This window comes from Canis lupus, chromosome 30 (genome assembly GCF_003254725.2).
Source record: "Canis lupus dingo isolate Sandy chromosome 30, ASM325472v2, whole genome shotgun sequence".
NCBI classification, from domain to species: domain Eukaryota; kingdom Metazoa; phylum Chordata; class Mammalia; order Carnivora; family Canidae; genus Canis; species Canis lupus.
The window spans coordinates 30,656,205-30,672,580 of record NC_064272.1 but is presented as its reverse complement, the minus strand read 5'-3'; the positions used below and the strand labels follow the sequence as shown (position 1 = coordinate 30,672,580).

At 50.1% G+C, this 16,376-nt stretch overlaps 1 protein-coding gene across 6 annotated transcripts in view; it reads left to right on the top strand.

Moving 5' to 3' along the window:
• The window catches only part of MEGF11 (multiple EGF like domains 11), a 344,966-nt gene that overhangs the window by 127,512 nt on the left and 201,078 nt on the right, over window positions 1-16,376 (top strand). For all 6 annotated transcript variants that reach the window (XR_003146032.3, XM_025472427.3, XM_025472425.3 and 3 more), the window contains 2 exons: window positions 201-302; window positions 4,537-4,637. Coding sequence is in view for 5 of the 6 variants with exons in the window: in XM_025472427.3 (XP_025328212.1) it covers window positions 201-302; window positions 4,537-4,637 (203 nt within the window). In the remaining variant the exon portion in view is untranslated. The remainder of the gene's footprint in view (window positions 1-200; window positions 303-4,536; window positions 4,638-16,376) is intronic.

The window sequence follows — 16,376 nt, the reverse complement described above, 5'->3', positions numbered from 1 at the left end:
GTCTTGGATCCAACCTGGGGCCAGGGAGGTTTGAATGTGGAGGGCATCCAGGGCATGAGGAGGATGAGGGGCAGGGGGAGGTTGGAGCCCCCAGACACTTGCCTGTGGGCCCGGCTCCACTGGGGAAGGAGAGCCCATCTTGCATATCAGCTCAGCCTCACACTCACTGACCATAGCTTCACCTCCTGTCTGGTTCTCAGCTATGCCGTGACCGTCCAGGAATCATACGCACACCCCTTTGACCAGATCTACTACACGCGATGCACAGACATCCTGAACTGGTTCAAGTGCACCAGGCATCGGTGAGTACCTCTCTCAGGTGATGGGGCAGGGGGAATGTACTGGGTCCTCGGGGCTTGCCTTTGTGCCGGTCAGTAAAAGGCCCCTGGAGCAGCTCTAAGCCGTGCACTGCTTGTATCTTCTCGGGGCTCAGTTTTCACACTGAGTATCTGAGATGCTCTGCTGAGGGCTTCTTTCTGGCCAGAGAAGCTTATGGGCAGGCCAGGCCAGAAAGTGCTAGAGAATTACTTCCCTTGGGGGCATCCCTCACCCAGTGAGAGATGGGGAGTTGGTGGATAAATCCCCCAGCTCCCTCACCCTTAGGATAGAGGGGAGAACTCTGAGGAACATTCTGCACATATCCTGGCATATCTTGACTTGGCCACCTTTTATCCCTGTCTCTTTCCCCGCCTCCCCTCCCAGTGCTTCCTTAGATTACCTCCTGAAGAAATTGCTTTTCCTTGAATCTTTGCCTCAGGGTCAGCTGGGGGAAATCCAACCTAAGACAGATCCCTCAGAGCAGACATAGCCCCCTGCCAGGGCATCTGACTTGGGGAACTGAGCACAAGGTAGAATTGGATGCCCTCTTGGCACCTTGCAGGCTGCCCATAGGAAGCACTCAATCTTTTTTTTCTTTTTTTAAAGATCTTGTTTATTTATTTGACAGAACCAGAGAGCACAAGTGGGGGAGGGGCAGAGGGAGAAGGAGAAGGAGATCCCCTGCTTCAGCCTGGGGTCATGACCTGAGCCCAACGCAGATACTTAACTGGCTGAGCCACCCAGACACCTGGAAACACTCAAACTAAATGGCTACATGTGGGTCTCTCTTGCTCTCTTGTCCGCGGCCCTCCTGCAGATCATGCTAGTATCTCATGTCACTGGGGGAGGGAGGAGGGAAGGAAGAGAGAATACATTTTATTGGGTGACCTGGGCAAGTTGCTTTATTTGGGGATTCCCAGTGTACTCATCAAACATACAATGACCCTTGCCCTACCTACACAGGGCCCAGTGAGGTCAGGGATGCGAAAATGCTTTGAAAAGTGCAGGGAAAGAGAGAAAAGTGAGCTATTAGATCTGGGCAAGGTGGCACTATTATTGGAGGGGTGGAAACCAGCAGATGAAGGGTTAAGTGAGTGCATATCAGGAAGGCCACCTGTTAGGCCTCTTTCCTAGTTGGCGAACATCTGTGTTGGTTCCAGATATCTCTGGCTTCCTCCTTGTGGACCTAGTCCCTCTTTGTGGTTTATGTCTGAATCATGGCAGGTAGTATTGTGGATAGGGAAACTTGCTCTATGCGGAAGAGGCAAAGTCCTAGTTTTCTTCGGGGTTTTGGTCATAAGTTGCTGTGAGTGTTGACATAATAGCTGCTTTAAAATCCTTATTTCCAATTCTAACGTCTGGGCCACTTCCGTGTGGTCCTCATTCATTGTCTTTTCTTTTATATAGGCAGTATTTTCTAGTTGCTTCGTGTGTCTAGTAATTTTTAATTGTGTTCTGGGCACTGTGAATGGCAGAAACTGTAGAAAATGAAATCAGTTATGTTCCTCCCGAGAACATTGATGTGTTGTTGTTTCAGCAGTCAGCTAACCTGGCTACATTCAATTTCCTGACTCTGCAAGTTCAATATTTTTTAGCCTTAGCTAGACTGCATGAGTCCTGCCCTCCACACCCACTATTCAGGGGCCAGGAGTTTGGGCAGAGATTTTACAAAGATTATGGGGCTTCCTCTCTGCGGCCGTCTTTTCTGGGGTTTCAATGTTCACTTTCAAGTTGCTGGATTCACTCTGGTCTTGTCTTGTGGTCCTTCAAACCAGTCAGGCTGTGTGTTTTCTATCTGGATTTTAGCCACCTGGAACATGGCAGATTGGGGCCTGCCCTTGAACTAACCTCGCCCCATGCCATTTCCTTCTTTGAGTGTCTCTTTCTCTCCAGTACCCACCTTTGTTCTCTCCCTAGTGCCTTCTGGTAGTTGTTTTTTATATTTCCCCCAGGTTGTATAATTGTAGGATCTTTGGTCAAATAGGAGCTACTCCGCCATGACTGCAACCCCTCCCCCTAGCCCTTGACTGTGACATGAGGAGGTGGGAGCAAATACCTCCTTCCAACTTCCTTAGCTGGGCCAACTTAGCTGCCTGTGGCCCCAGTCAAAGATGGAGGCAGAAATAAAAGTCCTCCTCCCTCCATGAGCTCTGTCAGGCCCTGTGCCAGAGCCAAGTTTGCTTTGAGGTGTGGCTTTGTTGGGTACCCAGAGGCCGGGGCTGCCATCCATCAGCACGGGGCAGGGTGGGCAGGAGGGGGAGAAGGTGAGTGAGTGGCTGCTTATTAAAATAGGCTGCATTCCTGGAACATGAATTATTTTGCTAAATTATTGAGTTGCCTTGCAGCTTTCCTGCTGACCTGGGGTATGTGTGCTGACAGCCACACCATCAGTCTGCTTCAGGGTGGAATGGTTTGTTTAAATGCAGCACCCCTTTCCTGACAGCCTGGCCACTGGTCTCTTCCCTCTCCTGCTCCCCACCCCAGCACTGGGAGCAAGTGAGGTTGGGACAGCCAGAAGCAGTGGGAGACAGCTCTCTCCTGGGAGGCTTTGGTGGTGCCGAGGCCACTTCTCCACTGGAAGGGCTGGGGGATAAGTCAGTGGGGTGGGACGACTGGGTTGAGATGAACTTTGAGCTGAACCTGACTCTTTCTCTGAGAGGCTTATGCCACCCCCGAAATCGCCAGGAGCTGCTTTCCTGTGCCAGGGAACTAGCTTCACTTTGAGGCTGGCTCACTTTTCATTACGGGCTTTTGACAAAGTAGAATGACCTTAGTTTACGACATTCCCAAATATCACAGATTTCCCTGGAGCCCTGCACTGTCATTTGTCATAAAGTGAGGGCTTTAAGGACTGGAGGACTGGCCCAGCCTGTGCTATGAGACTCCCTTCCCACATTGGCCTAACCCTCCTTGGAAAGCAGGTGGTAGGCATCTCCCATGTCTGGACCCTGTTACTCTGCCCCTTGAGGAGGGGTCAGCAGGGCAGGCTCCCTTGGGGTGTGGGTGGGGATGTGAAGGAGCTCTGGCTTCAAAGCCTGAGGACTTGGCGTTGAGTCCTAGACACACATCATGACCTTGGGAAGTTACTTCCTCCCTCTGTCCTTTAATGGCCACTTCAATCTCTTCCATTTGACCCTAGTGTGGGGAAGGGGCTTTGTCTACCAAAACCCCATTTTGACTTCCTCCTAAGGACTCGGTCCTCCCACCACTCATTTACCTGGTCTTCCTCCGTCGCTATGGCCATCCTATATGGCCAGCCACCCACCCTATGGGAACTGGCACAGAGCTCGAGGTTAAGCCTGGTGGCACTGAGATAAGAGTGACTTGGGTTAGAATCCTGACTCCGAAACCGATTCATTGTGTGACCTTTTGCGAGTCATTAACTTCTCTGAATATCAGTTTTCTTATCCATAAAACAGAAGGAGGTACATAAAATAAGAATAAAAACTCTAAAAATAAAATAAAGATAACACAGCAGTGCTACCTGCCTCAGAGAATGGAATGAGGTTTTGCCTATAAATCCCTCTGGCACAGGATGAAGTGTCAATACCTGTGTCAGCAGAAGGGCCACACTCCAGGTCTCTGACTCCCTGTCCAGAGCTTCTTCTGCTACCTGGGATTTGGCTTCTTCCTCTGCAGAGCCAGGGAGTCAGTTCTGAGCTTTCCTGAGCATGGCATGCGAAGCTCTTGTCCAGGACCTGTTATTTGTGGTGTGAGGGGGGGTTCATCTGCTGTCTGGGACTGAGTGAGACTCAGAGGGCTCTTTGCTGACTCTGTTTCAGTTCTCCAGCTGGGTGGACCAGTTCCCTGGGGGTCATGAGCAATCTGCTTGTTCAGGTGGTAGCCATGGCAGAGATGCTCTCAGGGCCCAACTCCAGTCCAGTTACCCCTGGGTCTGGAGGTTTTAAGGAAAAGCCCCTGGTTACCTTCCATGATCACACCAGAAAGTATCTTCCACAACCCTTCTCAATATCATGCTAAAGAGTCTGGGGAAAGTCAGCAGGTGTAGCAAACACCATGTCAGGAATACATCCTGCATCACAGTGGCCCAGATGCAGCCATAGATTTTTCTTTATTGTGTTCCTTCATATTCGAAGCCGCCATGCATTTTAAAGTAATTATTGAATGGCATCCTCAATATAGCTTAACACAAATATCATTCTAACAGGAGTGATTGATTTTCAATACTTTCAAGTGGCTTTCTCCCTTGTGCCTTAGGATCAGTTATAAGACGGCGTATCGGCGTGGCCTCCGGACCATGTACCGGCGCAGGTCCCAGTGCTGCCCTGGCTACTATGAGAATGGAGACTTCTGCATACGTACGTAGGAGCTGCCTCTCTTTTAGCTTCACTGGGGCTGGGAGGTGAGGGGAAGGAACCAAGGGGAAGGGATGTAGGGGAGATAGGGCTGTTATCCAGGCCCTGGGCAGCAGGCCTTGGCTTACCTGAGGGCTCCAGAAGCCGCTGCCTGCTGCCAGCTCTGGGAGGATCATGAGTCTGGTACAAACACATTAGCACAGATTTGTCCATCATATTGATCTCCTAAGAGGGTGAGTAGACACAGGTCAGTTCTAGCCCCTGAGGGTCAAGAGAGAAGTGGACACTTTTGGAGAGTGCTCTGAGGAGCAGTGGGGAAGAAGGACTGAGTGTCTGGCACAGATCTGAAGGGCTCAGAAAGCTTTGCTGGATGCAAGGAGACATGAATGGTGAAATGGGTGGCAAGATGGAGGGGGGTGGATGGATGCAGAGAGGGTGGAAGGGAGGAAGGAAGGCAGCCTGGATCGTTGGACAGCAAGACCATAGTACCTAGAAGGAGGATGGCAAGAATTTGATAGATCACAAGGGGCCAGTTCTAGGAAATGGGAGCATTTCCAGAAAGGATCAGGAGACACTGAGGACAAGGTGGGTGCATAAAAGACACATGCAACCTTCTTCCCTATTTGTCAGCCAGTGGCTTAGAAAACAGAAGCCGTAGTATCCCCAGAGAGACTCTGAGATGGGAGGGCAGTGCTGTACGGTGGGAGATAGATACCCAGGAGTCTGCAGATCTGGGCTCTGATCCCAACTTCCCAGGGATGTGCCTTTGGGCAAGTCACTTAACCTCTCAGAGAGAATGGCTGTAGGGTTAAAGTCTCTTAGAGTCCAACGGACTCTCTCCCACCACCTCTGATAGGTGCAGTGGGGCCAGTATGGGCTTTCCAGTGGTGGTCAAGGGTTGTCTCAACTGCAGGAGAGTGTCAGAGAAGCTTTGGGCCCTGCCCCCATTGACAGAGGGGAAGCCACCCCCAAAACTTCTGCCTCTTAATTTGGAGGCAGATTTGGAGAGGGAATTTCCTTGTTAACATTCTCCTTGCCCTTCGGGTGGGCAGAGTGAGCCAGCGTGAGAGAGATAATTTGGGCAGGGTGGGCGTGTTCGTGTAGGGAATGAAATGACAATTTTCCCCTGCTGATGTTACATATCCCCTCTTGCTGGAGAAGCTCGATTCTAATTGCATTACGGGAGCGAATGAAAAATGCTCCCACAAATGGGTTGAGTAGTGATAGTTTTGCAGGAAAAATACAGAGATACTCATGCACAGTAATCCCCCAAAGGCTGTGTCTCAGGAGCAGAGCAGAGGACTGGGCTGGGACTAGGTGTTGGCCAACACCTCATCTGGGATGGGGCTCCCACGGGGACCCGGGTGTAGAAGTGAGATCAAGACCAAGGTTTTACTGCTGCTCTGTCTGCCCGGAGGAGAGTGTGAGGCAGGAGTGTGGTGTGACCTAAAACTCATAAAGCCCGAGCAGAATGGATGTGAGCGGCCGGCCCTTCAAGGCTCAGGGCCCAAGGAAGGACTCGGGAAAATGATGAAGGGAATTCAGATGTCAGCACAGGGCTCCAGGAATGGATGAGCACATTCCTTTTCTAATTTCCATTAGTGGTTGTTGGTAAAGCTCTTGGAAATGAAGGGCAGGCCAGAAGCACTGAGTGTCCTGATTGCACAGGCTAAGTCTTGCTGACAGGGAAGGGCAGCTTATAACCTCCCACCTACTCCTTATGTAATGGCCAGGTACTGCCTGTGGGGCTGGTGGCCGCAGGCCAGTCCACCTCCAGGAAGCCAATTTTAGGACTCAAGCCTCTTTCTGTAGGGGACAGGAGTTCCAGCACTGTGTTGGGTCACTGGCATGGGGGTGCTGGTGGTGATGATGCAGAGGGGCCTGGGTTTGAGTCTCAGCTCTGCCCCTCCCAGCTTCTTCCTCTTATGCTCCTCCTCGTGGTCTTCAGAGCACACCCTACCTCCACTTGATACACATCAACTCCTCACAATAGCCCTCTGAAGTAGGTACCCTGCTCTCTCCCATTCTGTAGACGGAGAAACTGAGTCACAGAGTGATTATGTGACTTGACTGGGATCATGCAGCTAGAAAGTGGTAGAACTGGGATCTGAACCTAAGCTGTCTGGCCCTGGAGTCGGCTCTGATCCACTTGGACAGGCTGCTTCTCTCTCCATGAGCCTAGCCCAGATGCCACCTCTTGGTACCTCAGTTTCCATTCATGTAACATGGGGATAGTGATACCTATACCTCCAGACGCAGGGTAAGGGCTTAATAAATGCCAGCTCCCTACTCCATGGCTTTGGGTCTTACCATTTTTTTACTCTTGGCTTTTGTTTTAATTTCTCAGACCTCCAGGAACCCTGTCCCTGGGAAAATGTGCATGACATATATAAACCTACGTGTGCATACACAGCCCTTTGCACATAGTTTGCCTGGGTTCATGGAGCCCTCAAATCCCTTACAGAGTCTTTGGACCTTCAGTAAATAATCTCTGCTATATGTTCATGTTTATCCATTCAATTTACACTGTTGCTTGTCAGCTTGTTTCCTATGCAAGTGCTTGTTTGCTAGACACAAAAGATAGTTGCTACCTCGAGGAGCTTGCAACCTAGTGGAAAGAGATGGTCGGCACATGGATAACCGCCCCCAGAGTTACAGATGCTTCAGTAAAGTAGGGCCGAGTAGAACGGAGAGACTGTCTTCTTCACCATGCCCACTTACCGAGTATAATGAGGAATCAGCTCTAGACAGAAGAGTCAAGGGGGAAGCCCTCGAAGGGTGTTCAACCCAATATTTATTAGATGCCTACCAGGGCCCATCCATAGTGCTAGGCCTTGGGATATAAGAGAAGTGTTAGGAATAGTTCCTGCCCTCATGGAACCTACGGTCTTATTGGGAAGGCCAGGCCACATGCAGAAAAATCGGTGGGTAGCAGCCAGAGGAGAGCCTGCCTGGACTGGCCTGCTCTCACTCGGGGCACTTCATGGGGGTTTGGGCTGGATGGAATGGTATCTTTGGACATGGATGAGATCGGGAACCCCATCAGCAAAGATGACTGGCCTGACCATGGGGGGTGGGGCTGATCTGGGTTGGGAGGCCGGCTGGGTGAGGCAGTTACTCCATTCCCGAGGGTTGCTGTTTCAAGAAACACAGCCTGGCTGGCTTCATCAACAGGAGCGTCCTGTCTTACCCCACGGGAGGCTTGAAGTCCAAATCAGGGTGTCAGCACGGTTGGTTCCTTCTGAGGGCTGTGATGGGAGATCAGCTCCAGGCCTCTCTCCTTGTTTCTGGTAGCCCCATGGCCTATGGCGCTGTAACTCCATTCTCCTGATACGTGTGTGTGGCTCCAGGTTTCTCCTTTTTATAAGGACACCAGTCTGACTGGATGAGAGCCCACCCTGATGACCTTGTTTTAACTTGATTGCCTCTAGAAGACCCCATCTCCAAATAAGGTCACATTCTAAAGAATTGGCGAGTAAGACTTTAACATGAATTTTAGGGAGACATAATTGAGCCCATGAACAGGCGAGTGCTGCCTATTGCTAGTGTTCTCTTGTTCCTGCTTATTGTCATGGGAAGAAAGGAGGGGGAGCAGCCAGGCTTTGTCAGTTGTCCAGAAGCGAGTGGAGACCTCGGAGTCATGTGTTTCTCATGAATAAATAGATAAACAAATCTTTATTTTTTTTTTAATTTTTATTTATGATAGTCACACACAGAGAGAGAGAGAGGCAGAGACACAGGCAGAGGGAGAAGCAGGCTCCATGCACCGGGAGCCCGATGTGGGATTCGATCCCGGGTCTCCAGGATCCCGCCCTGGGCCAAAGGCAGGCGCCAAACCGCTGCGCCACCCAGGGATCCCAATAAACAAATCTTTAAAAAAAAAAAAAAAGAACCCGGTGAGAACCCATCTGATGCCAAGAGTCCTCAGGACTGTGCACAAAGCATCTGTGCTTTGTCCCCAGCTGAGGGGACATCATTCTCCCTCCAAAGCCACCTTCCTGGTGCCCATTTCTTGGCAGAAAGTAGAAGGACACAGGCTCAGAGTAAAAGCCTTGACTGACTCTGCCACCAACTTGCTGTGCAATCTTGGGCAAGTCCCTTTGCCTCTCTGTGCCCACTGTGACATAGGATAGATCATCCCCGTGTGTGGAAAGAGTAAGATAAAACAATGAGTGAGCTTGTCCCAGAACACACCTTCTTCAAGCTAAGGACTCATGTGCTTTATAAGTTCTGGAAAATTCTCAGCCATATCTCTTCTAATATCTCCTGTCCTTCATTCGCTCAGCTTTCTCCCATTAAAGCTCCAAAATGTTGGACATGCGTTTCACTCCCTCTCTCTCCTAGGCTCTCATTTTTCATCTCTGTATCTCTCCATGCTGTATCCTGGTGATTCTCCTTGGATCCATTTATCAAATCCTTTAGCTCTGCTAATTAACCTGTCTGTTGAGGTCTTAATCTCAATACCGGTGTGTTTCATGCCTAGGAATTCCATTGGTCCTTCTTTAGATCTACAGGTTTGCTTTTCTGTTTTTCTGTTTTTCTGTAGTGTCCTGTTCTTTTATTATAAATTCTAATCCTTCAATCATTGCTTTAGTTATTTCAACATATTTCTTTTATAGTCTTTTTTGGATGGTTTCATCTTGAGCTATTCGTTCTATATGGTCCAGATAGTTCTATCTCAAATCTGTGAGTTTGGTTGGCTCAAGTTCCTAGAGTATCAATCCTCCTGGGTGTGGACACTGCTGATTCTCCCTTGTGGTGGATTATTTCTCTGTTTATAGGTTGTCATTTCTTTTTTTCTCTTTTTTTATTTATTGCTGTGAAGGCTTGAGCTTTTTTTCTCCTCCCCCCACACTCTGGGGTGTATGAGTGCCCCACACATCTGTCTTGCATTTTCTTATTAGGAACACTCATGGTTTTCTTTTTTTTTTTAATTTTACTTTATTTATTTATTCATAAGAGATACAGAGGGAGAGAAGCAGAGGGAGAAATAGGCTCCATCCCAGAAGCCTGATGTGGGACTCGATCCCGGGTCTCCAGGATCATACCCTGGGCCAAGGCAGGCACCAAACCGCTGCGCCACCCAGGGATCCCACACTCATGGTTTTCAAACCAAACTTGGTTTGGGGTTCTACACTGAGGCTGGAACTATGGCAAAGGCTTAGGGTTTTTTTTGTTTGTTTGTTTGTTTGTTTGCTTGCTTATTCCTCTAAAAAAATTGATGTGAAATTCAAATAATACAGTAGTAACAATTTTGAAGTGTGCCCTTCTGTGGTGTTTAGTGCATTGACAATGTTGTGTTCCTATCACCTCTGTCTAGTTCTAAAAGGTTTTCATCACCCCTTAAGGAGACCCTGGACCCATGAAACAGTCACTCCCTATTCGCTGCTCCTGGTTTTTTGTTTCTTATGGAAAACTTTTTACTTATGCAGAATCTCTTATTTTTCACTTAGGTGGTGGGAGCATTTTCAAGGTTGCCCTACATGGAGCTGGCAACTCTCAGGGCCACATCTGCCCCTGCGTCGGTGTTAAACTTCAGTCTCCTAGCCGGGGCTGGGGGCAGCGGGCAGCTGACAGCTGCTAGTGGGGTCCCACATTCCCTGGGCTACCTCAGCTTCCGCATCTGCCCTTCCGCACTTCCTATAAACTCCCCGCCTTTTCCTACACTTGGGGGTTTACCTTCCTCTCATTAGAGCTCAGTAAGATATCTATATTTTTATTTTATTTATTTGGTTATATTTTGGTTATATTTTGGGAGCATTTGTGTAGCAGGAGGGGCCTACCTCTGGACTTTGTCCCTGTCACTGGAACTGTGCCTATTTTATAGTGAGCAGGGGAGTGGGGGCTTTATGATCAGACCCAGTGACATTGAGTTCAATGCTTTCTTGGACTGATTGTTGACTTCCAACAACAATAATAAAACAGTGTAACGTCTGGCAGGGGACCTGCCACTTTTCCATGTGGTGTTTCACTTGTTTCTCACAGACAGGCGGAGGGTTATTAGGGCCCCTGCAAAGTGGAGGGAACTGACACCAGGGGATCCTGAGTGCCTTTTCCAGTGGAGAAGTACAGCCCAGGAATTGAGATCTGTGTTCCCCCACCAGCCCTCTCCTGCAGGGGATTTCCTCTCCGGAGGGACCTATGGTCAGAAGAGACAAGTGGGGTCAGACAAGAAGGCAGGTGGAGAGGTTTGTAGGGAGAGGAAGGGACAGAAGACAAACTGGTTTGATTTCAAAATTTTGCTAAGGTAGGTCTCAGTAGGTGCCAGGATTGAGGTAAGGAGTGGGGGATTGCTGCATGTATGTAGACACAGACCTGTAGGTCTTGTAAAATAATTCCCTGCTGACCCTCCTGAAGGCTCCCCGGGGAATGCAGCCAGCTGCCAGCCCCAGAAACAGCGCTGACGCTCCTCTCCTGGGTCACCAGCACCTGGTGCTGAGCTTTGCTGCCTAGAACAACATTCATCCTTCCATCTGTCCATCCATCCATCAACATTTATTAGCTTTCTAAGGCACCGCTGAGTCCTGGGGTTAGAGAGATGAATAAGAAGCATATGGTATAGTGGGAAATATATATATAAAATTCCATCATAACCTGATAAGCATACTTTAAATAAGTAGGCAAGGAAACAGGGTGTCACCAGGGGGGGTGGGGGTGGAGAAGGAATGGCTGTTTAGCTGCCCCAACACATCCTCATCGAGTGGGGAAGGTTGATGCAGCCACCATGGTCTGGTCTCCATTCTCCTGGGCTTAGAATATACATTTAGGATGCCCGGAGCGGCTGAGCTCCAGGTGGTGATTCACCCTGACCAAACTCATAAGGTACTGATGCTTAACCCTGCTGCTGATTAATTCATTTACAGTGAGCACACAGAACGTTTGCTCCTGTCCACTTGTTAGTGCTTTTCAGGCCCTCATAAAGAATTGTGGAACAAGCAGATTCATGGTAACAGCACCAAGGCCCAGTGGGTTGTCTGGACACCCCCGGTTGGCACCTATTTTAGATTCCTTTGATTTGACTGTAGAAGACCACCTGTCTGAGAGCCACATGGTCCCTTCTGTCACTCAGTCCACTGGTTGTGATGCTACCTCACCTGTCCATCTATCCCACGCAAAAGTGAATTCCCGAAGCAGAGGGACCATGTCTTCTACGTGGGTTATTCCCCGGGCAGGCACAGTACCTGGTGCTTAGAGTGATTAATTACTGAATGAGTAAGAGAATGTGTGAATAAAATAAACTCAGACCCCCAGCACTCAGAAACCTCTTTGGGAGAAGCAACCATAACTCTGGGGAATTATGGGGACTGGGGCATAGAGGGGATCAAAAAATACTTTTTTTAAAAAAAATATTTTATTTATTAGAGAGAGCATGAGTGTGGGGCGGGGGCGCAGAGGGAGAAGCAGACTCTCCACTGAGCAGGGTGCTCAGCGTGGGGCTTGATCCCAGGACCCTGGGATCTTGACCTGAGCCACAAGCAAATGCTTAACTGGATGAGCCACCCAGGTGCCCATCCCCAAAAAAGACTTCTTAAAGGAGGTTAGTTCTGAGTGGAGTTGCAATGATGAGTAGGAACTTGCCAGGAGGGCAGGAGTTGGGCATTGGTGAAGACAGACCCTGAGTTTTAAAGCCCATTCCTTCTCCCGGGAGACTCCCAGAGCATGTTATTTGCTTCTCTGTGCCTCGGTTTTGTCATCTATAAAATAAGACACCTGTATTAAGTACCTGCCCCTCTGGGCCGTCGTGAGGATGAAATGAGTGACTGCAAAGAAAGCATTCGGGACAGAAGCTGGCATATGGCGAGGGCTCAGTAAGTGTAGCTGCTGCTGTTTGTGTTCTGGGTGTGAGGAGGACACTCTGTGGCAGAGAGGCCAGCGTGCGCAGAGGTGGGAGGTGGGAAGGAGCAGACGGGATCAGAGAACCATCAGCAGGCCTCTGTGGCCAGAGCATGGGAAGTGTGGAAGTGGTGCTCAAAAGGGCTGGGTGGGGATGGGTATGGACCCTGAGCACGACCCCGAGGATCCCGGGCAATCTCATGAGGGCACTGAAGGGGGAAAGCAGCCATGGTGGTGTCAGGGAGCCATCGGTCTGGGGGCAGCAGCCAGGAGGTGGAAGAGGAATCAGGAGGTACATGGGGATGGGCCAGCCATGGGCAGCCGTGCTTAGGCACCTTGGTCAAGAAGACGCAGGAACTCTGGGGTCTGGCTGGCTGCATTTTGCTGGCCTAGCCCTCAAGTTCCCCGCTAGGCGTTTCCCCCACCTGCAGCAAGTGCTAGCAAGGTCCTGGATGCTGACGCAGTCACGTGGAAGGATCTAGGCGCTGCTCCTTAATTACCAGCTGCAGCTGTAATTAAACCTCTGCTATTGGACCGGACAGCCTCTGAGAAGGAAGCCTTAATTGGTATCAGAGCAGCTGGGCATTTGTGTAAAGTCCCTTTCTGGGTGTCCTGAGCCAGGTAATGCCTGGGAAGGAGTAACCTGTCCCCTGCCCAATTCTCTGTATCTCTGCGGAACTTCCCAAAGGCCCCACTTTCCATCTTCTGAGTTCCCTCAACATCTATGGGATGCCGGCTGTGATTTCTGGTACTTGTTGGGTGTTGGCTGCTTCTCTGATGGCCTCACTGTGCCGGCCCCAGCTGACTCCAATCTGCCCCCCCAACACCCCCACGCTGGCCTCCTTGCTCTTGTGCTCATGCCCCACCGCAGCACAGGGGAAGCCTTGTGTGCAGTCCCCTCTGCTGGAGCACTCTTCCCCCAGAGAGCCAGGTGGCTCTGTCCCTTATTTCACTCCATCTCTTCACAAAAGTCATATCATCAGAGTCTTTCCTGACCACCCTATCTGAAATAGCAGTCCCCCCACCATCTTTCTATATCCCCTTTATCCTGTTTTGTCAATTAGTGCCATTGCTACCTGATACAGAGATGTAGAACACGTCAATTTTTATTTTTGGTCTCCCCCAGCTAGATTATGTGCTCAGTAGGGATCAAGGACTTTGATTTGTTCCTAGCTGGTATCTCTGCTCTTAGAACAGCCCCTGGCATATAGAGGTGTTCAATAAATAACGAATGAATGAATGAACAAATGAAGTATAAGTTCCTAAGGGCAGGAGCAGCCTTTTGAAAACATACCACTGTGTGGTCTACAGTGGCTCACAGGGGCCACGGACGGAGTAGGGTGGCCCTGCTTCCCTCCGGTGGCCCCCCACTGCTGCTTACTCCCAACGCTGTACCCCAGGCCCCTCCATGCTGAGACTCCTCATTCTGTATCTTGCTTCCCTAGGGTCCCATTGTGGCCTGTGAGCCTTTCTGCCCCAGCCAGGCTCCTGAATTCTCTGCACAGTCTTTCTCTGGGATCTCATAGCAAATGCCCAGGCTTTTGGAACCCCCGGTACTGTTTTTTCTAGCAGCTCTTGGAGACTCAGTGCAGAGCTGCATGGTCTCTGGGGAGCCCCACCCGACACCTCCTTCTCCCCTCCCAGTCCTGATCTCAGCCGCCTTCACCCTACCTGCCCTTACTTATTCTCTCTCTCTCCCTGAACAGTGAGCTCCTTGAGAGTCATGGCTGCGGGACCCCTCCTTGTCCCTAGCACCCACCACAGGGCCCAGCAGGGACACATGCTTTGTGTAGCCTTGTTGACTGGAAGGAGGCCATGTGGGCTGGCTTTTCCTGGGGACCCTCAAAGGACACCCAAAGGAGTGGTCCTTGGGTGGGATCCTGAGATCCCAGAGTGGAGAGTGGCCTGCCTCAGGGTCCTTGTCCCCATTTCTCCTCCTCCCTCTTGGGTTCCCAGAACCCTCCAGAGTTCTGGTGTCTGCACCCAGTATCACACATGTGTGCAAAGAGCCTGGAGACCCTGCTCTGGGCTCTGCAGGGATTAGCCCACTGTTCCAGAACCCAGGAGGCTAACCCTCTGGGTTGGAGCTAAGCTTCCAAGACAAGCAAAATTCCTCATGCAATGCTTCCTGGTTTGTCAAGCTCCTTCTTCCCTCCTGGCTCCTGGCCTTTGTAGTAGAGAGGTTTCAAAACACGGCCATTAATGGGGCTTTGTGGATGATGGACAGGCCAGTCTCCAGGTCTCTTCCACTGTGTGCTCTTTGATTAAGGGAAGCTGCGTGGCCTCTGTGAAAGTGAAAATGACATCTTAGGGTCTCCCTTTGCTCCAGTGTCCACTCAGTACTCTTGTCTTTGAAGAGCCTCCATCAGCTGTTCATCAAGTGGATGGGGTGGGGGCCAGCTGGGAAAGCTGGACGCCCCCTCATACCATGCTGGCTGGGCATTGGCCAAGACTCACAGAAGGCCCAGGAGCCAGGTCCCCTAATCTTGTTGCAGGCACACAACTGCTCTCTCCGGCTTATCCATACCTGAGGATAAAATTGAAAATATTTAACTACATGTGTGGCTGTCCTACCAATAGGTTAGAATGGAATAGGGACATAGAGGCCTGCTGCGGTACCAGGGGTTAAGTCTGTGGGTGCCCGATGAAGGGCAGGTAGGTGGCCGGGGGAGGGGCAGGCCTGGAAGCACTTACCAACTAAAGCAGAAATATTTAACTGTTTTATTGTTTTAATTTTTATTTTTTAAAAAAGATTTTATTTATTTATTCATGAGAGGCACAGAGAGAGAGAGAGAGAGAGAAAGGCTAAGACACAGGCAGAGGGAGAAGCAGGCTCCATGCAGGGAGCCTGACACGGGACTCGATTCTGGGACTCCAGGATCACGCCCTGGGCTGAAGGTGGTGCTAAACAGCTGAGCCACCTGGGCTGCCCTATTTAACTGTTTTAATATCCACTACCCTTCTCCCCAGTCTAAGTCTTGGCCTGAACCTGAAGATGTGATTGATCTGGACCACATGCATGATATATGGATGCTTGAGCTTCTAGCTGTGTGTACGTGTGTGTGACGTTGTAAGTCCACAAGTGTGGATGCTACTCCCAACCCATGAATGGGGGAGGTGTCTCAGGGTGCCTGACTGGCTCAGTCCGTAGAGCATGTGACTCTTGATCTTGGGGTCGTAAGTTTGAGTCCCACATTGGCTGTAGAAATTACTTAAAAATAAAATATTAAAAAAAAAAAGAGGGGGAGTGTCTGTGTGACATGTTGTGCCAGACAATGTAAAGGTCAAGAACACAGACTCTAGAACCAGACTGCCACCTCCTTCCTCTGTGACTGGGGGCGAATTACTTAGCCTCTCTGTGCCTCAGTTTACTCAATCATAAAGTGGTGTAACAGTGATACCTGTCCTCGCAGGGTTGTCATGAGCATTAAATAAGTGAATAAATGTAAACCAAGCACATGGTAGGTGGTGTGGAAATGTTAGCTTTTATTATTGCACACACACTGGTATATTTGTGAATATTGGGTGCGTGAGGAGCTCCCCCTCTCACATGTTGTGTGTGTGCGCATGCGTGTTCTCGGCATCTAGACTTGCTGCATGTGTGTGTCACATATATACCAACGCAAAGGGCCCCATACCCCTCATGCCGAGTGCAGTTCCGCATGCTCATGTATTTAGAGAGTGTGTGTGTTCACGTCTCCTCTGGTTCTCCTGAGAGTCACCTTCCCCATCGTGCTTTCCTACTTTGTTTTCTCCTTTTCAAGCAGCCAGTGGTGCTGAATTGTCACCAAGGGAGCCAGAATTGTGTCTTTGCTCTGGATGAGGGGGGGAGGGGGAAGCAAATGACACCATCAATCTCCTTCTGGGATGGAGCAGACCTGGATCCAAGGGCAAAAGCCAGGGAGGCCC